This window comes from Lithobates pipiens, unplaced genomic scaffold (assembly GCF_037356315.1).
Source record: "Lithobates pipiens isolate NorthernLeopardFrog02 unplaced genomic scaffold, aLitPip1_a1.2 Scaffold_3, whole genome shotgun sequence".
In the NCBI taxonomy this organism is placed as follows: domain Eukaryota; kingdom Metazoa; phylum Chordata; class Amphibia; order Anura; family Ranidae; genus Lithobates; species Lithobates pipiens.
The window spans coordinates 55,651,067-55,675,892 of record NW_027507790.1 but is presented as its reverse complement, the minus strand read 5'-3'; the positions used below and the strand labels follow the sequence as shown (position 1 = coordinate 55,675,892).

The following is a 24,826-nucleotide window of genomic DNA, read 5'->3' as shown; positions in this document are numbered from 1 at the left end:
TAGTAGTGAAACTAATAAATATTAATAAAAAGCAAATGAATATCAAATCCAAAATGCCTAACATTAAATTATAAGAAATAATCTGTGCAGTTCATAGAAAATTGCAGAGAATGGGAAAATGCTATGCACATAAAAAAAAATCCTCATGAGAGGTCAAGACTCTACATCAATGAATCAGTCCTTCATGTAACCCCATCCAATTCTTATACGGGGGACTTCAAATATATGCGGTAGTATGGAAATATGATACTTGACGTCCAAATTCCAGCAATAGCAAACTTCTAAGAAGATAGCAGGTGCACTTTTCATAGAACAATAATGGGTACTCTTACCCTAAGGTGTGGACCCACACACCGTAATGGTGGGTCAATCGTGCATCAAAGTGAATCCACCGCAAATGGTCCTTCAAAAGGAACAATCAAACTCCTGGCTCTTGATCGAAATATCCAATGCAGGTTGTCTGTGTCCCCAACTCCCTGGAAGTGCAATTGTGAAGGTAGGTATAATGAGAAAAAATAGAAAAAAATGCCTCCACATAGAGTAGATCACTCCAGTACAAAAAATTTATTTAAAAATGTTAAATTATAGAAAACATAATTCATGAAGGTACAAGCCATCAAGAGAAATTATGCATAGGCAGAATAATCGATAAAAAGCGTGTTATATCTGGCCTACAGTCTATGTACCCGACATGTTTCGCACCATAGTGCATCAACTGGGGCGTAAACCCTGCTGTCAAGACTCCACGCTATATATATATATAATGCTCTTTAATACAATTACATCAAAACACATATCAGCTGTTGTGGCGGCAAAGCCCATCCAATACAGGCTATCCAATTTCTAAACACTGACATACTCTGCTGACACTAAGAAAGAAGAGACCTGACATGCTCTGCTGACACTAAGAAAGGAGAGACCAATCAGTGTGGGAGAGACATCCGTGCATCATCACACCGCTTTCTAACAATGCTAGTAACCCCATAGGACCTCTAGAACTGGAAAGTCTACATGGGCGGAGCAAAGCCATGATGGTGTGCTAGCAAATCCGAATAGCAAGAGCCATAAGGGGGAACTGGGGAGGAGGGGCAGCACTCCAAGCCTCTGAGTGTAATGGGCAACTATACGAACAAAGAAAGAGAGCAGCGCTGGGCGGAAGGTGCAATCCATAATAAACAGCTGTCATGAAAGACATGCATATAAGCCAATTCAATGGACTCCCTCTTGTGGACAGAAGATATAAATACCTAAAAAGTGTTTTAACAAACACATACATATAGGCCAATTCTGAAGGCTCCCTCTTGTGGACAAAAAATATATAAAAACCTAAAAAATGTTTAAAAAAACTCACCCAAAAGCGGATATCGTTTATTTATATATAATACCTTTACCAAACCATAATGTAAATACATATTCATTGTCCCTTTTGGAACCACTATTAATATATATCCGAGGAATAAAAAATGAAAAGGCCAATGGAAAAAATAAAATAATTTTTTTTAAAATAACCATGCTGAATAATAGCTACATCCTTACTGGCACCAGCCCAAAAAAGGCATGGTATGGTAAGGTAAGTGGTCAACCTAGCCAGAACATAATCCTTTATAGAAAAAAACAAAAACAAATAAAAGTCTACAAAGCAAACCCTCTAAAAATGGAGGGAGGCAAGGCGCTACCTATAAAGAATAAACCCATATCATCATGATTTGTTGATGAATGAGTTAATATCCCAATCAAGATTTAACCCAAAAGGGGAATAACACTTCAAATGATAAATCCAGAAAATTTCTAATTTAGAAACCCCCCTAACCCTTGACTCACCCCTCCAGTGTGGAATAAAACTATCGATCACCTGAAACTTTGTCCCAAAAGGATTTTTGTTATGATGATGTAAGTAGTGTTTCGGCACACTCTGGTTACTCCTAATTTAATATTATAAATATGTTTGTTTACCCTTATAGAAAATGTTCGAATGGTACGACCAACATATTGTAACTTGCAGGGGCAAGTAATGAGGTAAATGATAAATCGTGTGGCACAAGTGACAAAGCATTTCATGTGATAAATTGTAGAAGTGGTAGAGGACTCAAAAGAGTCAATCTTACTACAACAACGCATTGTGTATACATACATTACACTTCTTACACGGAAAGAAACCTTTCAAATCCTGAAGAAATGTCAATTTCCGTGGAGGATTTATCACATTTGGGGCAATGCTATTTCTTACTGATGGTACACCGCTGAAAATAACTCCTGCCTTCTCCAGAAGAAGGGGTCCTAAATAGGGATCGTTCTTCAAAACATTCCAATGACGACTGAATATACTTTTTTGTGTAAAAAACTGAGTAATAAAAGACCATCTAGATCCAGTATTATGTTTACATGTAGTTTGTACAGTAGTGAGGGTGGTCCTGTCAAGTGCTGAAATGTGACGGATCTCCTTGTCAATAGCTTTAGGGAGATGGCCCTTCTCAGTAAATCTCGATTTTAAGACAGCTTGTGTGAGAGAGTCTGAAAGTTACGTAGAGTTTCTCCTAATAAGTAACAATTGGCTACGTGGTATGGATCTCAACCAAGGGGCATAGTGACAACTGTCAGTGGGGATATACCCATTGCGATCTGTTGGCTTGAAGTAGGTCTTAGTGACCAAACGATGATCTACAATGGATATATCCAAGTCCAAGAAGTGAATCTTAGTAGAACTCGTTTCATAAGTCAAAACTATGCCCATATCATTGTCCTTAATAGTGACCATAAATTCATGTAATGATTCCTCATCGCCTTTCCAGAGGAGGAGGTTGTTGTCTATGTATCTAGCCCACAGCGCCAACTCAGGGCGGTGTAGAGCATAGACAACATCCTCCTCCCAAATGGTCATGGAAAGGTTGGCGAGGCTAGGGGCAAATTTAGCCCCCATTGCCACCCCCTTTTTCTGTAGAAAAAATTGATCATCATACCAGAAGCAGTTACTCTGTGTTGCAAAATGGAGTAACTCCATAATGTAAAGCTGTTGAGTGGCTGCTATTTTTATTTTTTTAACTTCTTATAATACAGAGGGGAAAGCTCTCTTTTACCAGAAAAGAAGAGGTTCAAACATTTTTTCCTTTTTAATCGTGCTGCCTCTCCTATGCCAGGGGCATCTGCCTCTAGGCAGTCTCGACGGCCTCAACCGTCAGGTTCAAGGGAAAGCCCCCAAGGGCAGCACCAGGGTCAGAAGAGATCTTGGGGCAGAAAGCCCACAAAGCAGAATGCTAAAGCTTTCTCATGAAGGGGCACCCCCACTCGTTCAGGTTAGGGAAAAGGTCCTGCGATTCTCAAGATCTGGCAGGAACAACGTCAAGACAGGTGGATTTCTGCAGTTTTTTTCTCTAGGTTACGACTAGAGTTCTGAGAGTTTCCGTCTCCTCGTTTTTTCGAAGGGGAAATGTTCCCAAGGATCCAGAGAAAAAGAAGTCTCTCTCTCTGGCCTCTGGATCAGCTATTATCCCAGTCAGTGATATCAGAGGTTCCCTTAGTGGAACAGGGCACAGGGTTTGGCTCAAACATTTTACGGTTCCAGAACCAAACAGAGAGGTAAGACCCATTCTAGCTCTCGAAGATCTGAATCGGCACTTAAACATCCAATCCTTTCATAATCAGATCGTTTTTGTCCATCCTGCAAGGAAGGGAGTTTTTCTGGCTTTAATCGATTTAAAAAATGAATATCTTCATGTGCCAAATTTTCCTGCTCACCATAAATTTCTGCGTTTTTTTTTTTTTTTAATATAAAATTATCGTTTCAGTTGCGGCCCTGCCATTCGGTTTAGCCTCAGCATCACGGGTGTTCTGAAAGATTCTGGCACTTCCTTTAGCCAGATTAACCACGTTACCACTGGGCACTTAACCGCTTCCTGCCCGCCCTATAGCCGAATGCCGGCCTTAGGGCGGGCGGCTTCCCGTGCCTGGCCGTCCCTGGACGGCCTGGTGTTTACTTCCGCAATGCGCGCCGCCGCGGGCGCGCATCGCGGAAGTTCTGTGTTTGCCGTGTCCCCCACGGACAGGCAAACACAGATCGCTGTAAACGGCCAATCACAGCGGCCGTTTACAGCGTGATCGGCGTGTCCAATGGGAGATGATCTCATATGTAAACATATGAGATCATCTCTCAGCGCCGCTCTCCCTCCTCACACAGACAGCGTGTGAGAGGGGAGAGAAGAACGGCTGCAGCAAAAAGAAAAAAAAGTAAAAAAAAAGTTTAATAAAAAGTGCCATCCTCCCCCAGAGCCATCCTCCCCCAGTGCCACCCCCCCCCCAGTGCCATGCCCCCCCCCAGTGCCATCCTGCCCCAGTGCCATCCTGCCCCAGTGCCATCCTGCCCCAGTGCCATCCGCCCCAGTGCCATCCGCCCCAGTGCCATCCGCCCCAGTGCCATCCGCCCCAGTGCCATCCACCCCAGTGCAATCCACCCCACCCCAGTGCCACCTGCCCGCAGTGCTATCTGTCCCCAGTGCCACCTGTTGTCAGTGCCATTTGTCCCCAGTGCCATCTGTCATCAGTGCCACGTATAAGTGGCATCTGTCATCAGTGCCACGTGTTATTAGTGCCACATAGTGCCATCTGTCATCAGTGCCACGTATTAGTGCCATCTGTCATCAGTGCCACGTATCAGTGCCATTTGTCATCAGTGCCACCTGTCAGTGTCACGTGCCATCTGTTGTCAGTGTCACGTGTCATCAATGCCACTTATCAGTGCCATCTGTCATCAGTGTCACGTGTCATTGGTGCCACGTATTAGTGCCATCTGTCACCGGTGGCACGTATTAGTGCCACGTATTAGTGCCACATGTCATCAGTGCCACGTGTCATCAGTGCCACATATTAGTGCCACGTGTCATCAGTGCCACGTATTAGTGCCACGTGTCATCAGTGCCACGTATTAGTGCCACGTGTCATCAGTGCCACATATTAGTGTCATCTGTCATCAGTGCCACGTGTCATCAGTGCCACGTATAAGTGTCATCATTGCCACGTATCAGTGCCATCTGTCATCAGTGTCACGTGTCATTGTCCTGGTATTTCAAAAGTGTAATAAGTAGTCAACAAGTTAGATGTGTAATTTATGCTCCTAGAACACGTGATGGCGCTCCCTGCATGTTGGGCCTCTCTATGTGGCCAGGCTGCGAAAAAGTCCCACACATGTGGTATTGTAATACTCAGGAGGAGTAGCAGAATTTTTTGGGGGGTGTCATTTGTGGTATACACATGCCACGTGAGAGAAATAACCTATTACAATGACAATTTTGTGGAGAAAAATAAAGAAAATGAAAAATCTTCATTTTGCAAAGAATTGTGGGAAAAAAATGACAACATCAAAAAGCTCACCATGCCTCTTACTAAATACCTTGGAATGTCTACTTTCCAAAAAGGGGTCATTTGGGGGGTATTTGTACTTTCCTGACTTGTTTGGGTCACAAGAAGCGAGATAGGCCACCAGTACATCAGATGTGATCAATTTTGTGCGATTCGCACCACAGCTTGTAGACTCTCTAACTTTCACAAAGACCAAATAATATCCACTAATTTGGGTTATTTTTACCAAAGATATGTAGCAGTATAAATTGTGGCCAAAATTTATGAAGAAAAATTAATAATTTGCATAATTCTGTCACAGAAACAAAGAAATATGCGTTTTTTTTCAAAATTTTCGGTCTTTTTTCATTTATAGCGCAAAAAATAAAAACCCCAGAGGTGATCAAATACCACCAAAAGAAAGCTCTATTTGTGGGAAAAAAAGGACACAAAATTCATTTGGGTACAGTGTTGCATGACTGAGTAATTGTCATTCAAAGTGTGAGAGCACCGAAAGCTGAAAATTGGTCTGGGCAGGAAGGGTGTTTAAGTGCCCAGTAAGCAAGTGGTTAAACACCCTTAATAACAGACCAATTTTCAGCTTTCGGTGCTCTCACATTTTGAATGACAATTACTCAGTCACGCAACACTGTACCCATATGAAATTTTTGGCCTTTTTTTTCACACAAATAGAGCTTTCTTTTGGTGGTATTTAATCACCGCTGGGTTTTTTATTTTTTGTGCTATAAAAGAAAAAAGACCGAAAATTCTGTAAAAAAAAAAAAAAAAAAAAAAAAAAAAAAATTTCTTCGTTTGTTATAAAATTTAGCAGATTAGTAATTTTTCTTCATAAATTTTGGCTAAAATTTATACTACTACATATCTTTGGTAAAAATAAGTACAAATTGGTGGATATTATTTAGTCTTTGTGAAAGTTATAGAGTCCACAAGCGGGCTGTGGTGCCAGTATCTGAAAATTGATCACACCTGATGTACTGATGGCCTATCTCATTTCTTGAGACCCTAACATGCCAGAAAAGTACAAATACCCCCCAAATGACCCCCAAATTTAGTAAGAGGCATGATGAGTTTTTTGAAGTTGTTATTTTTCCCACAATTCTTTGCAAATTCAAGATTTTTTTTCCTTTTTTTTTTTTTTCCCCCCACAAAATTGTCATATTATTTCTTAAACACAGCATACCACAAATTACACCCCAAAACACATTCTGCTATTACTCCCGAGTATGGCGATACCATGTGTGAGACTTTTACACAGCGTGGCCACATACAGAGGCCCAACATGCAGGGAACACCATCGGGCGTTCTGGAGCACCCAGGCCAATTCTGACATTTCTCTCCTACATGTATAAATCATCATTTATTTGCTAGAAAATTATATAGAACCCCAAAACATTATATATATATATATATATATATATATATATATATATATATATATATATATATATATATATATTTTAGCAAAGACCCTAGAGAATACAATGGTGGTCGTTGCAACTTTCTATCTCGCGCGGTATTTGCGCAGCAATTTTTCGAATGGAAAAAAAACAGTTTTGTGCTTTAAAAAAAAAAAACAGTAAAGTTAGCCCAATTTTTTTTTTTGCATAAAGGTGAAAGATGAAGTTACGCTGAGTAAATAAATACCTACCATGTCACCCTTCAAAATTGCACACGCTCGTGGAATGGCGCCAAACGTTGCTACTTAAAATCCCCATAGGCGACGCTTTACATTTTTTTTACTGGTTATGTTTTGAGTTACAGAGGAGGTCTAGGACTAAAATTATTGCTCTCTCTAACGTTCGCAGCGATACCTAACGTGTGGTTTGATTCATATGTGGGCAGGACTTATGTATGCGTTCGCTTCTGCATGCGAGCACATGGGGACAGGGGCGCTTTAAATTATTATTATTTTTTTTTAATTGTTCATTTTACTTCATTTTACTTGATTTTAGTTTGACACTTTTTTTCCCCCAAAAATACATTTTTTGATCACTTTTATTCCTATTACAAGGAATGTAAACATCCCTTGTAATAGGAATATGGCATGACAGGTCCTCTTTGCAGTGAGATATGGGGTCAATAAGACCCCACAGCTCACCTCTAGGCTGGGAAGCCTGAAATTAAATTAAAAAAAAAAGATTCTGGCTTTGATCGTATTGGCGAGTCGGTAGAAGCACTGGAGGGCGGCGGGGGGGCGGGGGGGGGGAACGTTTTTTTATTTTTTGCGCTATAAACAAAAATAGAGCGACAATTTTGAAAAAAACGCATTATTTTTTACTTTTTGTTATAATAAATATCCCCCAAAAATATATAAAAAAACATTTTTTTCCCTCAGTTTAGGCCGATACGTATTCTTCTACATATTTTTGGTAAAAAAATCGCAATAAGCGATTATTGATTGGTTTGCGCAAAAGTTATAGCGTTTACAAAATAGGGATAGTTTTATATCATTTTTATTAATAATTTTTATTTTTTTTACTAGTAATGGCGGCGATCAGCGATTTTTATTGTGACTGCGACATTGTGGGGGACCCATCGGACATTTTTGACACATTTTTGGGACCATTGTCATTTATATAGTAATCACTGCTATATAAATGCAGTGATTCCTGTGTAAATGACACTGAAGGGGTTAACCAGTGGGTGGCAGTGTAGGGGTTAAGTGTTCCTAGGGGTGTGTTACTAACTGTGGGGGGGTTGGGGTTTCATTTAGTGAACACTGATCTCTGCTCCAATCACATAGAGCAGAGATCAGCGTCACTAGTTGCTAGGCAGAATGGAGAAATGCTGTTTACTCGGCTCCGTGAGACGATCGCGGGGATGCCCGCGGCGATCGAGTCCGCGGGTCCCGCGACCGGACTCACGGGGGTCCCGACCAGCGCAGGAGCGCGCCGCCGGCGGCGCGCTCTCGATGGCAGGGCGGCATTGAATATTGGACGTACCTGTACGCCAATATGCCTGCCCGTGCCATTCTGTCAACGTACATCGTCGTGCGCTGGTCGGGAAGTGGTTAAAATCCTTTTTTTTTTTTTTTTTTTTTTTTTTTTTTTTTTTTTTTACACACAGTTGTCCATTTATACAATATTTCTAACACATAGCATGTACATACCAAAAATGACACCCCAAGATAGATTCTCCTATTCCTCCTGAGTACGGCGATACCACATGTGTGAGACTTCCACAGTCTGGCCACATACAGAGGCTGAGTACAGCCAAGCATGGCCGGACATGGCTGGGTATTACCAAGTATTGCAGGTATCACCGAGTATGGCTGGGTATTGCTGGGTATGGCAATTCATGGCAGGGTATTGGCAGGCTATTGCAGATTATTGCTGGGTATTGCAGAGTATTGGCAGGGCATTGCTGGGCATTGCAGGGTATTGTCTGGGCATTGCAGGGTATTGTCTGGGCATTGCAGGGCATTGTCTGGGCATTGCAGAGCATTGTCTGGGCATTGCAGAGCATTGGCAGGGCATTGCAGAGTATTGGCAGGGAATTGCTGGGTTAATTGTCGGTGAGCAGTGCTGTGGGCACTGCAGATACAGCCCACAGCACTGCTGACACCGATCTCTCCACTCGCACTGTACCGATAGGTACAGAGAGGGGAGGGAGGAAGTGGCATAACATGACGTCGGTTTGTTTACAAGTGATCGCTCCCTCATTTGACAGAGCGATCACGTGGTAAACTGCCACGGATGCTCTCAAGTGCGCTGGAGAACGGAATTCTGCGTCCTCCCAGAGTTAAGCAACCGACCTGTAGAAGTCATTCGGCTATGGGTCGGTTGTTAAGTGGTTAAGGGCTCAAGGCATAATGGTCCTAGCCTATTTAGAAGATCTATTTTTTTAAATCTCTGGGTTGGATACTCAACCTAAGAAGATCCTCCTTAAAACCATCAAGGAGATTACAGTACTTGGGGCTGGTTATAGATACCATACAGAAGAAGGTAAACCATGTAATGTCCTGCGAGCCACCACTTGCTATAAGCCCAAAATAAGGTCTCTAAAATGACACGATAATTTTGAATCGGCAGCTAGCGTTTCACAGGTTTCATAAATCATGCAAAGATCATCCGATATTCTAAAGTACGCTGCGCTTTCAAACTTAAAATCCAAATAGTGAAACGAAAAAATGTGCTATATAACAACAGCAATAAAGTGATAATGTGCTAAAATACATACAATATTCCAAATAAAGTGCTTTCATGCAGGATATGATAAAACGTCCATATGGTGAGAAAACAATCAATAAAATCCTTAAACCAATATAATGGTGAACCAAACTATAAAAATCCTTATAAAAAAAAAAAATATACACACACACACACACACACACACACACACACACACACACACACACACACACACACACACACACATATATGTGAGAAAAAGTGCTACAATGTGCTGTGCAATCAAAAAAATGTCAGAAGTGCTCCAATGTAATCCATGTGATTCAGTGGTTGCTGTGATATCAATCCAATATTAAGGTGCACTCTCAGGTAATGGTCGCTCACCTTAGAGCGTGTGACCTTGCTGATTAGGCTTGGTCAATACACGCATTGGAACCTGTAAATGGTTTAGTGGTAAATACAGATTCCTGTGGTGCCCTCACTCTGTGCTTCAATATGGTAATGGAGTCCCTTTTGTGCCTCAGTAATACCAATAGAAAAAGGAGGACATCATAGTGTAGTATATTAAAACTTTTAATATCAACAGTAAAAAATCCCTTGCAGGGTACTCACATTTGCATGGCGCGTAAGGGCGCCACTCTAAAATAGCATAAAAACAAGCTGTAGCAGCTCATATCAGGGTGGTATGCTGATCGTCCTTAGTGGGTGCACTGACTAGCGTTCCGTCCTGTCCCCTTCCCCTAAGGAAGGGGACAGAACGGAATGCTAGTCAGTGCAAATGAGAATAGAGTCTGGAAGGCATATGTTTCTTGGTGTGGATCCAGGTGTTGGCACCCCAGAAAGTATGTCATAGGCTGGATCCCTGATTTCCTGCATATGGGATCTGAAATGAAGCTGGCCTTGACTTCTGTCGGGGGCCGGATCCCGGCCTTGTCAGTGTCTATTCTGTGGCCTCTTGCTTCCCACTCTTGGTGCATGGCTTGTTCAGGGAGTAACACGGATTAATCACCCTATCAAGGCACATCTAAATCCTTGGGATTTAAAATTGGTCTGATCGGCTTTGCAGAATCAGCCATTTGAGCCTTTACGAGAAATTCCCTTGGTTCTTTTTGACAAGAAAGATAATCTTTCTTGTTGCCATTCTTCTGCTAGAAGAGTATCGGAACTAGCAGCTCTGTCTTGTAAAGAGCCATATTTGATCATGCATAAGGATGAGGTGGTTCTATGCCCTCATCCTGAATTCCTACCAAAGGTGGTAACAGGTTTTCATTTAAACCAAGATATTATTCTTCCTTCTTTCTCCCAGAGCCTCAATCTAGGGAAGCAAAGGCACTACATTCCCTTCATGTCGTAAGAGTGATCATAGTCAATTTAAATGTGACTGCTCAGGTTTGCAAAACACATTTGATTTGTACTGCCAGAGGGTCCAAAAGTGGACAGGCAGCATCAAAATCCACTATTTTTCCAAAATGGATTCGTCAAGTGATTGTGCAAGTTTCAGCTTAAAGAAGAAAATTCTTCCGTCTTTATGTTAGAGCACACTCGTCCAGGGCGATTTTGTGCCTCTTAGGTGGTGCATCATCAGGCCTCTATGGCTCAGATCTGTAACGCCGCGACTTGGTCTTCGGTTCATTCTTTTATCAGATTTTATAAAATCTATATTAAAGGTCATGGGGATATTGCCTTTGGGTGCAGTATACTGCAGGCTACAGTATGAGTCCTCTGGCCTCCTGTTTTTTTGGTTGTGTCTCCCTCCCTTCAGTTGCCATTGCTGTGGAACATCCCACATAGTAAGTACTATGGCTCTGTGTCCCCTGATGTAAGAAAAGAAAACAGGATTTTAAAAACGGCTTGCCTGTAAAATCCTTTTCTTTGATTTACGTTGGGGGAAACTGAGGTCCCTCCCTTCTTGTATTGCTTGGCTACAAAACTGAGGACTCTCAGTAGTGGGAGGGGTTATATAGGGAGTACACTTCTTGCCTTCGGGCGTGCCAGTGTCCATCACCTATCAGTGGCCCTGTAACCCACATAGTAAGTACTATGGCTCTGTGTCCCCTGATGTACTTCAATACTGATACTACTGATAGTACTGATATTTCCTCAACCTTTTTGGTCTCTTTCCTTTTATATAGGGGAAAAAAAGTCCTGTCGTCCATTAAAAATGAAAGTTCACTTGGGTACACTAGTGCATGACAAGAAATTGTCAAACTATCACAGAGAAAATAGTCTGGAAAGGAAGATGTATATATTATACACCCTAGTTCTAAAGTAATTCTTTTGATATTATTTTAAGCTTTCAAAACCCCACGTTTCAGGAACATGCACAGAAATGGAACAATCTTTATTTTATTTTTATTTTTTGCATTCATGCTGGTGTTTGCAATTTTAGGTGATGGTCGAAGCATACCGCCGAGATGCTAGTTCGAAGGACCAACTGATTAGTGAGCTAAAAGCCACCAAAAAGAAGCTTGACTCTGAGGTGAAAGAACTAAGAAAGGAGCTGCTGAAGGTCCATGGAGAGAAAACAGCAGCAGAGGTGGAGCAAGCCCGGGTTATGAAGGAAATGTTAAAAGTGCAACAACAGATGGAAGAACTTGAATCACATCTTCAGGCTGCTCAGAATGACAGAGATGAAATGGAAATCCGTTTACAGGTTGGATTAAAGTATCTTTCTAGCTAAATATCAGAGACCAAGTCTGCTGCCATTTTAAAATGCATTTAGGGTGAAGGGTATGCACTATGCAGGTACCCTTCAGTATACCCTTTTTGGCTGTGTTGCAGAGCAAGTGAAGCTAAACTGATACAAATTCTAATACATACTGTTTTTCAATTTTAGCTATTTTGTTTATTCAGAGTAGCAGGATCACATCTAATTGGTTGGCATAGATTACAACATGGTCTACACAGTTATTTGTTTAATTGAAGTATTTGGGATTTACGCGGTTGGGCTAAAGGTTAGCGTTTTTTTTTTTTTTTACCTCTATGAAAAAAACCTTTAGGGTCCTTTCACACAGGGGTTCAGTATGTCCGTTTTTCCTCCATCCGTTGCCGGATGAAAAATGGACATACATGTGTGTCTATGGGCTAGCGGACTTTAGCGTATGATCATCCACTGATGTCCGCCTCCGTTACGGTTTTTGAGGCGGTAGAAAACCTTATTTTTCTTCCATTTTTTTAAAAAAACTGAACAGAAGAAAAACGGATATTAGTGGACGACAACTGCTTACACCCAACCTGCTGACATCGGTTTTTCACCTAAACACATGGGGGTTCAGTTTTTTTTTAGTTCAGTTCAGTCACTTTTTTTTTTTTTTTTGTAAAAAAAATGGATGTCAGTGGACCTGAAAACGGATGTTAAAAATTTACATCCGTATCAGTTTTTTTTACTGAAAAATGACTGAACTGAACTAAAAAAAACTCAACGCCCGTGTGAAATTACCCTTAAGGTTTAGCTCCCCCAGCCTCCCCAAATACTTACCTGAGCCCAATATCAGTCCAGCACTGCTCTCTCCCTCCTTACTGGACTCAGGTATGTTAAAGGGGGGGTGAGGAGGCGATACAAACACATAAATATTCACTTTAATGCAAGGAATGCATTAAAGGTAAAACATATCTAGACTTTAGAACCACTTTAAGCTTGTAGAGTTTTTTAAAACAGTTGTTTTTTTCAGATGTGTGATACTTAGTAGATAGGGTACCGTTTCTCTGGTGGCTAGAATGCTATTCGAGCCAGAATGCTGGCTGTTGACAATCCTGGAAGCTTACTAAATTAATGTGATGCATAAGAAAAAAAATAAAAATGTACTGTAAAGTTTGCAAGCACCAAATTTGAGCATTGAATTAGTTAAAAATCTTACAGACCACTCCCGGTTTTACGCTTTGAGTGGGAGCCAATCATACAGGCACTTGATCATGTGACTAATACTGATCATGTAATTGGGAAGTCCATCCACCCCTTTTGGCTTAAAGACTAAGTTAAAGAAGGGCTGCCAGAACTGGGCAGGAAGGGGTTAATGTTTCTCCAAAAAGTTTTACGTATGTATTGATGCATACTAGTTGGTAGATGTATGCAGCTGCATTAGTTTTCTTTTTCAGAATTTCTTTATTTTCACCTGGTGATCCTACCCCAAGGACAGGACTAAAGACACTTCCCCTTCTCCTCTTCTACATAACACTGCAACTTGAATGCACAGGTTTGAACAAGGCCTTAAGATGTTAAATAAATATGTGTAAATAAAGGTGCCATAGTGGGAAATTATATTCGGGTAAAATATTGGAAATTCTAAAAGTCTTTACGGTTAATGAAGGAGCGCAAGATTTCCTAGTTTAAGTGTACTGGGGACTGCAGCAGTCCTGCAGTTATGACAACCTATCTGTGTTCAGTTAAAACGAGGCTCTGCTTTCAGGTCATGTCTGTTTCTTTGAGTAATCCTTGCGGAGTTTTCAGGATCAGCGGTATAGCAGTTTTCTCCTTTTCCTTTCTCTGAAGACTCACTTTGAGTAGCTAGCAAGGCTATATGCTGTTCCCTTCCCTTTTATTTCACTTGAGGCTGAAAACAACTGGTCTCTTTGTAAGAGTGATTAAGATCTCTTATTTTATTCTGAACTTACTAATATACAGTGCCTTAAAGTATTCATAGCCCTTGACATTTTCTACATTTTGTCATGTTATGTGATAGACCAGCACAAAGTGGCACATAGTTGTAAAGTGGAAGGAAAATGGTAAATGGTTTTCAATTTTTTTTTACAAATATACATGTGAAAAGTGTGGCGTGCATTTGTATTCACACCCCCGAGTCAATGCTTTGTAAAACCATCTTTCGTGGCAATTACAGCTGCAAATCTTTTTAGGTATATCTCTAACCAGCTTTGCACAACTAGAGGGTGAAAATTATGAAAGAAGAAAAATTGCAGCTCAAAAGCTCCAGACCTGTTGAAGACACCCACCCTATACGATCTTGCAACTGCTGGCTCTGCTCAAATTAGGAAGCAAGGAAAAATCCTGGACGGCCACACACTGCTGAAGGCATCTTTATTGAAAGATTAAAATCCAAAAACAGTCATATCTCATGCATAGAAAACGGGAGAACAGCTAATGCGTTTCACATCACAACAGATGCTTAGCATCTGTTGTGATGTCAAACGCATTAGCTGTTCTCTCCTGTTTGGATTTTAATCTTTCAATAAAGATGCCTTCAGCAGTGTGTGGCTGTCCAGGATTTTTCCTTCCTTCACAACTAGAAGGTGACGTTTTTGCCCGTTCTTCTTTGCAAAATAGCTCAAGCTCTGTCAGATTGGATAAAGAGCATCTGTGAATGGTAGTTTTTAAGTCTTGCCACAGATTCTCAATTGGATTTGGGTCTGGACTTTGACTGGGCCATTTTAATACATGGATATGCTTTGATCTAAACCATTCCATTATAGCTCCGGCTGTATGTTTAGAGTTGTTGTCCTGCAGAAAGCTGAACCTCTTGCCCAGTCTCAAGTCTTTTGCAGACTCTAACGGGTTTTCTTCTAAGATTGCCCTGTATTTGACTCCATCCATCTTCCCATCAACTCTGACCAGCTTCCCTGTCTCTGCTGAAGAAAAGCATCCCCACAACATAATGCTGCCAGCACCATGTTTCACAATGGGGATAGTGTCTTCAGGGTGATATGCAGTGTTTAGTTTTGCACCACACTTTGTTTACAGGCCAAAAAGTTAAATTTTGGTCTCATCTGCCCAGAGCACCTTCTTCCAAATTTGCTGTGTCCCCCACATGGCTTCTCGCAAACTGCAAACAGGACTTCTTATGGCTTTCTTTCAACAATGGCTTTGTTCTTGCCATTCTTCCATAAAGGTCAGATTTGTGGAGTACATGAAAAATCATCCCGTGGACAGATTTTCCCACCTGAGCCGTGGATCTCTGTAGCTCCTCCAGAGTTGCCTTTGGCCTCTTGGCTGATTCTCTGATTAATGCTCTCCTGGCCCAACCTGTCAGTTTAGGTGGACGGCCATGATTTTGTAGGTTTGCATTTGTGCCATGGCCTTTCCGTTTTTGGATGATGGATTGAACAGTGCTTCGTGAGATGTTCAAAGCTTGGGATATTTTTTTTTAACCTAACCCTGCTTTAAACTTCTCCACAACTTTATAACACCTGTCTGGTGTGTTCCTTGGCCTTAATGATGCTGTTTGTTCACTAAGGCTGTCTAACAAACTTCTGAGGGCTTCACAGAACAACTGTATTTATACTGAGATAAAATTACACACAGGTGGACTCTATTTACTAATTAGGTGACTTCTAATGGCAATTGGTTCCTCTATATTTTAGTTAGGGGTATCCGAGTAAAGGGGGCTGAATACAAATGCACGCCACACTTTTCACATATTTATTTGTCAATTTTTTTAGTTATTTTCTAATCAAGGCTGTGTGTGTTACAATCCAGACATGGGAAGTGGCTCTTGGCTAGCCTAGGTAATCTGAGGGGACCTGGCAGCTACACAAGATGTGTGCTCACCTGGTAACCAAAGTCAGACTATCTTGTTGCTCTTGGGGTTCCTGGAGCTCTATTCCTTTGCAGAGGACTTGTTATGAAATGATCTACTCCTCCTGCTTTTGACTCACCGGTGTCTTACCTTAACAAAACTAATTTCCTAGACTTTAGCTCACTGACATAAATTGCTGAGTAGATATCTTGCAGCTGCTGTTGTTGATACACCACTTATTGATTGCAATGACAGATGATTGTTACATCAACTTTTTTGTGCAACGCAGTTCTGGATGTTAGCCAGGTTATGTCTTGGGTAATCTTTTTTTCTATCCAGATCAGTGAGGTGCTCTGGCTTAACCACTTTCAGACCTGACCATTTTGCTGGCTTAAGACCAGACCACTTTTTGCAATTCGGCACTGCGTCACTTTAACTGACAATTGCGCGGTCGTGCAATGTGGCTCCCAAACAAAATTTGATGTCCTTTTTTTTTTTTTTTCACAAATAGAGCTTTCTTTTGGTGGTATTTGATCACCCCTGTGGTTTTTATTTTTTGCGCTATAAACAAAAATAGAGCGACAATTTTGAAAAAAACGCATTATTTTTTTTACTTTTTTGTTATAATAAATATCCCCCAAAAATATATATAAAAAAAAAAAAATTCCCCTCAGTTTAGGCCGATACGTATTCTTCTACATCTTTTTGGTAAAAAAAATCGCAATAAGTGATTATTGATTGGTTTGTGCAAAAGTTATAGCGTTTACAAAATAGGGGATAGTTTTATGGCATATTTATTAATAATTTTTTTTTACTAGTAATGGCGATCAGCAATTTTTATTGTGACTGCGACATTATGGCGGACACATCGGACATTTTTGACACATTTTTGGGACCATTGTCATTTATACAACAATCGGTGCTATACAAATGCATTGATTCCTGTGTAAATGACACTGGCAGTGAAGGGGTTAACCAGGGGTTGGCAGTGTAGGAGTTAAGTGTTCCTAGGGGCATGTTACTAACTGTGGGGGGGCTGGGCTTTGTGTTGGTGAACACTGATCTCTGCTCCAATCACATGGAGCAGAGATCAGCGTCACTTGTTGCTAGGCAGAACGGGGAGATGCTGTTTACAACGGCATCTCCCCGTTCAGCCTCCCCGTGAGACGATCGCGGCTATCCCTGCGGCGATCGAGTCTGCGGGACCCGCGACTGGACTCACAGGGGTTTCGACCGGCACGCGAGTGCGCCGCCGGCAGCGTGCACGCGATGGCAGGGTGGTATATAAAAATGGATGTACCTGTACGCCAATATGCCTGCCCTGCCATTCTGCCGACGTACATTGGCGTTCGCCGGTCAGAAACTGGTTAAAGTATAACTAAAGGGAAAACTTTTTTAAGTTTTGGATAGAGGGGAGAGGGCTTAAAACAGTTTTTGTTCCTGTGTGTGCCCTCATTAGGGAGATTCACCCTCTCTATTTGTCCTGTTTACCATTATCATTGAAAGTAAAAGTAAAAAAAATACCAAGTTTTTGGTTGTTCCCAGAAAAGTAATAGAGGGGAAATCCTCCAGTGGGCACACTAGTTCTGGAGACCTGGGGGTCCACAAGGAATTCACTAATTCACAGGAATTTTGTCTCACCTCCGGTTTGGCTATAGGACAGGAAGTAAAGTGAAATCTCCACAATGAATTGGATACAGATGCCAAAAAATTCCTACAGGGGTCATAACCCCCCCATGCTCTATTCAAAATGGAGAAAAAAAAGTTTTTCCCATAGTTCTATGGGATTGTAAATCAGAAGGTTTTTTTTTTTTTCTCTTGATTCATTCCATGCATTAGGATAAAAAGCTTTCTGTGAGCAGCAGCCCCCCAATACGTACCTGAGGTCCCTCTCTGTCCAGCAATGTCAATGAGTGCCTCAGCCTTCTGAAATTCTCCCTCCTGATTGGCTGAGACACAGCAGTGGCGCCACTGGATACCACTGCTGTCAATGTCGGCTAGCAAATCAGGAGAGAGAGGGGGCGAGGCTGGGTCAGGGCTCTGTGTCTGAATGGATACAGGGAGCTGTGACTCAGCTTGGCTGTCCCATAGCAAGCTGCTTGCTGTGGGGCACTGAACAGGAGGGAAGGGCCAGTATCGCAGAAGAGGCACCCGAGAAGAGGAGGATCTGGGCTGCTCTGTGGAAAACTACTGCCTAGAGCAGTTAAATATAAAATTTTTGTTATTTTTATAGGGAAAAAAGTGACCGTTCAATCACTTTAAGTTCAGGTCTAGAAAGTAACAGTCTAAGAAAGCTTTATTATGATTACAGTACTCTTAATTCCTTGGGCAGGATGAGTGCTCATGCCAGAAACGCAAAAGTATGGCTCCGCTACACCGATTGACACCTTCATGTGCATCATTAAAACATTTATTTGGTTCCTGTACCTCAAGCTCACAGATTGTGAAGGTTCTTGGCAAACCAAGGGATAAAAACCTGAGGTTTTTAAAAAAAAAAAAATGATAAAAAACAGATATGGCAGAGGTTGAGGAAACCCTGATTGCTTTCCCAGAGATTTGGGGAGTTTGCATCCTGTATCCATTTTTTTTTTTTTTTTTTTTTTTTTTTTTTTTTTTTGCTTTGTGGTTTACCATATTTTGGAAATGTTGAACACTCTTTTAGCTAATTGGAGATTGTTGAACCAGGTTGTTTTTTATCCAAATTCATCCAAAAAAAAATAATTGTCAAGGTTTTTATTCAATCCTTTTTTTAGTCCCAAAACTACAAGGGGAGTATTTGTCCCATCTTGCATTTTTAAAGGCTTCTAAGGCCTTCATATATACTCAAATGTTTTTTTAAAGGAATCTGTTGGGTTTGTTTCAGGCAACACTTCATCTTTGGGTCTTCCTAGTATCCATAGACATAAAGGATAGGTATTTTTTCATTGCCATTTTTCTAAATCATTAGTGACAACCACCGTTAGTTTGTGGCCTTTTTTTCAACTTTGCTTCACACCAGTTCTGGGTCTTCTTTATCTCAGAGATATTCCCGTCTTCAGATCTCTGGACAATCTGCTACTGTGAGAGCAGACTTCTCTGACCTTGGACTCCAATGTGTCCATTTATAATGTGGGCCTTGGAGGACTTTAGAGCCTGAACTTTGAGAGGTCAAGTCCAATTCTGACTCCTTATTGACGTTTATGGTCCTACTCCTTGGATACGTTTCAGGCCCAGGTCTTTCTGCCCCAGAAGAAGTTGATGAAACTGTAGAATCGTGTTTGGCAAACTCATACTTAAAGCGTAACTCCACTTTTGTTGATTAAAAAAACCTCCCCCCCCCCCCCAGGTTTATATATGTAAATTGCAAGGATTAGGACAACCTTAGTTGCAGATTCCTACCTTTTGTTATTCTGAATAAATCCATGTGTGTTTTCTGTGCCTCTCTTCTGAGTAGGACTAATGGGAGTGGTTTCATAATTATCTGTCAGCTGTGGCAGCTGCAGGGCACTAATGAGGAAGCTGCTGGGCCTGCATCCCTTTAGACGTGCTCCTATTGGACATTCAACTAACATTCAATTACAATATGACTTGTATCGCAATTGTGCACACTATATTATTTTTTCTTATTAAGATATTATTATTACTTTTTCTTTATTATTTGCATTTTTTTTCCCCCCACAAAAGTGGAGTTACCCTTTAACCTTGGTTATCCCTGTAGAGCTGCATATGAGTGCAGGGACAGATGGTATCCAGTTTCAGAGCTGTCCCATTTTCTCAGTTCTACTCCAGAACTTTGCAACAAAACATTCTCAAAGCTTGGATCAAATCCAATCTTTATCTGGACAGGATGATCCGAATACATCTATGAACCAGGATATCTGTCATGATGACTTTTCATAGGGCATTTTTTTTCTCTCTGGCCTTACACTGGAAGAATGTAAAGACAGACACCAGACTTCTGGGTAGGGGCCGAGTTCGGGACCATCTCTCTATTCAGGTTTGTTCGTCTAGGGAAGAATCGGTTTCCAATCAACATGCTGGAGTTGCAAGCAAATAATCTGTTGTCACTTCACGGGATCCTGCCTCTGGCAAGTTATCTGATCTGGTTCAGTCAGACAATGGCACAGCTGTGGCTTACATGAATAATCGGGGGCACTAAGAGTGTGGCAGGTTTAGGGGTTGAGTGTATTCTGTCCTAGGCAGAGCTTCATGTTCCAGCGATATCCATGGTGCATGCTCATAGGGTGGAAAATTAACTGGTATATTTTCTCAGCAAACAATGTCTGGACCCAGGTCTGTATTGGATAACAGCCAATGTTGGTATACTAATCTCTCAGAATGTTCAGAAAGAAGCTAGACTGCTTTGTGTCCAGGAATTGGGAACTGACTGCAAATGCAGCAGATGCCCCACTGGCATCATAGGATCAGTATTCTCTGATCTATGCTTGTCCTTCGCTAAGGCTTTTACCTTGTGTATGTCACAGGATTGAGTGTAAAGTGTAACTATAGACAACATTTTTTATTTTTTTTGGATAGCGTTAGGGTTTCCTTCTGTGTCCCATTGGGGAGATTTCCCTTCACTGCCTCATAGCCAAAACAGGTGAGAGGAAATCCCTCCAGGTGTCCCATTGGAAAATTTCTCATCAATTTGGGATTTTCTTTTTCTTTTTTTTTTTCACTTTCAATGATAATGGTAAATAGGACAAATGGGGTGAATCTCCCAAATGGGGGCACATACAGCAATAAATCTGAAAGGTGTTCTAATCCCGGTCCACTTCATCGGAAATAAAAATGAAAAAGATGTACCTTTAGTTAAATTTTAATAGCATTCCAGTCATGCCTGTAGCTTTGGATGGACCCCCAAAGAGTGTAGTATGCTGACGCTTTGTGACTTTTACCGGGTTGGCCAGATCTGTTTTCTCAGCAATAGATATTCCACCCTGCTTTTTGTTCGCTGGCCTTGATGGCCTGGAGGTTGAAACTCAGGTTCTGATAGACTAGAGCATTTTGGATTCATGTATTCAGACAATGCTTAAAACATGTAATGTTGCTTTTTACAAGATTAATCCACAAATGTGAAAAACACATTTTTACTGGTGTGAAGCTCTGTGAGTTTCCCCACATCCCCTTTCAGTGGGTCATGTTCTGTCTTTCCTTAAGTTGACAGTAGAACAATAATTGGCCCTAAGTACTCTCAAGGGTCAAGTGTTTGCCCTGTCTGTTTTTTTGTTTTTTTTCAGCATCCTCGAGATAATAATTAGGATTTGAATTCCCATACAAGGGGTTGAACATACAACCTCCAATCTAACTGTGTCTCTGCTTTTGACCTTTAATGCGGCTTTTGTATTACCTTCCTTGTGTCCAGCACTGGTTCACCCAAGGAGATTTATCCAAATTGCCTGGATTTTTGCAAGCCATAATTTATGCTATTTTCATTCATGCATTAAGGTGAAAAACCTTCTGTAGTGCGGCAGCTCCCCAAAGCCCCCCTTTTATGTACCTGACCCCGATCTTTTCAGCAATGAGAACCAGCCCAGCAGCTCCAGCCACTGTCTCAGATCCTGATTGGATAGATTGATAGTAGCAGCAACTATTGTCTCCTGCTGCTGTCAATCAAATGCAGTGACACAGGAGCTGGGGGGTGGAGCAGAGTCCTGCTTTCTGTGTCAATGGACGAAGCAGCAGAACTCGGGAGCGTGCCCGCACGGGTGTCCCCTTGGAATGCAGTTCTCCGAGGGGGCACTCCATGCGGGGAGGAGCCAGGAGCGCCACTGGGGGGCCCGGAAGAGGAGGATCGGGGCCCCTCTGTGCAAAACACTTGCACAGTAGAGGCAGGTCTGAAATGTTTGGTAAATGGGTTGTAAAGGTGTTTTTTTTTTTTTTTTTTTTTTATTAACTAAATTATACACCACACTTTTTTTTTTTTTTCAAGGTTATTACCAAATTAATCCATTAATCAAAACAATAATCTGCCAACTATTCGATTATGAAAATAATTGTTAGTTGTTGCCCTAGTCCTAATGGAATCATTTAATAGTACTCTGCTAGCACTGGGTATGGCATTGGTTTATCTGTAGGTGGTTACATGTATAATTGAAAAATGACCAGTTCTAGTGTGCCAGAAATGAGCACAAATTTAGGGCTTGTGTCCATGGGCAAATGCAGCCTTCTTTTGAAATCTGTATAGAATTAGGTGCAGAGCAAGTCCAAAGCACAAAATAGGTGCTGGCGTTCAACCAAGCTCATCCAGGCTAGCAGAAGCAAATCAGAATACAGAAAGTGGAAATCCCACACACGGTAACTTGGCCACTTTACAGAAAGTTGAAGATATGGCTTCAGCCTAAGCTTCTCCTGACTACACTTCTCTATGATTAAGCTCCATGGTGGGGCGACGCATGTCACAGGAGTATATTCAGGAGGAACTTAGGTTGAAGCCATTACTTCACCTTTCTGTATAGTGCCTGGGTTCTGGTGTGCACCATTTCCACCTATCTTCTGATTAACTAAATTAGATATTATGAGTATTCAAATAGATAAGTTAAAGATTCTATTAAGCAGGGTGAAAACAGAATTAAAATCGCCTGGTTCAGCAGGAAGGTTGAATTTTGTTACATGTATATTGCTGTCTGTTCAACAGAAGCCAGGCTTTTTTCAAAATGTCATGCTGAAAAAAATGCATTTCATCAGTGTATCTTGAAGAGGGGGGAAAGTCCCCACTGTCAGAATACAAAGACACAGTGGGAGAGATTATTATTATTATAATACAGGATTTATATAGTGATCTCTGAGTTTTTGGTTTTTGTTCAACCTGCTATTTGAAAAACTCAACGTATGTACCGTACTTAAGGTTTGTGCAATCTCTAGCCTTGTTGATGTTTTGCAGTGGATGTGTTGCTGGTTTACATTATCTTTTTTCTTCTGCTCTCTTCTGTAGTCTATGCAGTATGACAAAGATCAGATAACCACACTGACCCAGGATAATGCTGCACTTCGGGAACAAATAGAAATGTTACAGAATGAAGCAAAGACGTAAGTTTGTTAACCACTTCAATACAGGGCACTTAAACACCTTCCTGCCCAGACCAATTTTGAGCTTTCAGCGCTGTCGCACTTTGAATGACAATTGCGCGGTCATGCTACACTGTACCCAAATGACATTTTTATCATTTTTTTCCCACAAATAGAGCTTTCTTTTGGTGGTATTTGATCACCTCTACGGTTTTTATTTTTTGCGCTACAAATAAAAAAATACCGAAAATTTTGAAAAAAAAAAGTTTTTTTTTTGTTTCAGTTTCAAAACTTTGTAAATAAGTACGTTTTCTCCTTCACTGATGGTGCTACACTGATGGGCACTGATAAGGCGGCACTGATGGGCACCAATGAAGTGGCACTGATGAGGTGGCATTGATGGACACGGATGGGCGGCACGGATGGACACTGATAGGCGGCACGGATGGGCATGGATAGGCGGCACAGATGGGCATGGATAGGCGGCACAGATGGGCATGGATAGGCGGCACTGATGGGCATGGGTGGGCACTGATGGGCATGGGTGGGCACTCATAGGCGGCACAGGTGGGCACTCATAGGCGGCACAGGTGGGCACTCATAGGCGGCACAGGTGGGCACTCATAGGCGGCACAGGTGGGCACTCATAGGCGGCACGGGTGGGCACTCATAGGCGGCATTGGTTTTATACTGTACTAATGGATGCCAATCAGTGCCAAACAATAATGCATGCCAATCTGTGATGCCCATTGTGGGCACTGATTGGCATCCATTATGGGCACTGATTGGCATCCATTGTGCTGACCATGGGCATCCCTGGTGGTCTAGGGAGGATTACCTTTTCCCTGGTGGTCCAGTGTGGGCATCCTCGGGGGGGCTGTGCTGATAATCGATCAGCACAGACCCTCCCCTGTCAGAGGAGCAGCCGATCGGCTCTCCTCTACTCGCGTCTGACAGACGCGAGTGAGGAAAAGCCGATCACCGGCTCTTCCCTTTTACACTGTGATCAGCCACGTGGTAAAGAGTCTCCGTCGGAGACTCTTTACCGAGATCGTAGTTGCCGGGTGTCAGACTGACACCCCGCAACAACGATCGCCGCGATGCGCGCCCCCGGGGGCGAGCAGCGGCTCATAATCCTGAGGACGTCATATGACGTCCGGTCAGGATTATCAAACCACTTTGCCGCCGTCTATTTGTAATAGGGCGGGCGGCAAGTGGTTAAAGAATTTGTAAAGAACCCTTTCCTGTCCTACTCAGAGACCAGGTTTTTTTTTATTTATTTTTATTTTTTTGAAGCCTGGAACCTCTTTTCTTCCCAAGGTGCTTTCTTACTTTCATCTTAACCAGATCTTTGTTGTCCCATCTCTGTCCTGCTCCATGACAGCCCATGGAAATTTCCCTCCAGTGTCTGGATAGGGTTATGTCTATCTCTCCTACAGCTTCTTTTAGACAGACTACAGTCATTCCTGACCTATTTCTTGTTCCACGTTCTCTGGGGGGATTTTGAAGCTTATGATTCTAGGCTATAGACCTCAGGAAGGTTTCCACCTTTCCCTGTCAAAGCAAACCCCTATAAGTCAGTTAGTGCTTCATGGGCTTTTCAGCATCAAACACCAGTGTCTCAGATTTGCACAGCTCCCATCAGGTCTTTTGTTACAACTTTTAACAAATTTTACCACGTGGATGTTAAAGCCTCATCTGATGTCAGTTTCTGTCATAGGTTACTTCAGGCTCTGTCAACCCTATTCGGCCCCTTCTGTCAACTTGTTTTTCACGTGGCCGGTTTGATGGCTCTATAGCCCCCAACTCAGCTGAACTGCCTATGGACATCTGTGTTTCTGAATTACTCGCGTACAGTTATGTATGTTAGCAAAATAGGCTTTTTGACTGTAA

General features: G+C 41.9%; 1 protein-coding gene across 2 annotated transcripts in view; it reads left to right on the top strand.

The window, feature by feature from the left end:
- The window catches only part of GOLGA3 (golgin A3), a 173,973-nt gene that overhangs the window by 89,183 nt on the left and 59,964 nt on the right, over positions 1–24,826 (top strand). For both annotated transcript variants that reach the window (XM_077461724.1, XM_077461723.1), the window contains exons 13-14: positions 11,869–12,132; positions 22,860–22,954. In XM_077461724.1, the coding sequence (XP_077317850.1) occupies positions 11,869–12,132; positions 22,860–22,954 (359 nt within the window). The remainder of the gene's footprint in view (positions 1–11,868; positions 12,133–22,859; positions 22,955–24,826) is intronic.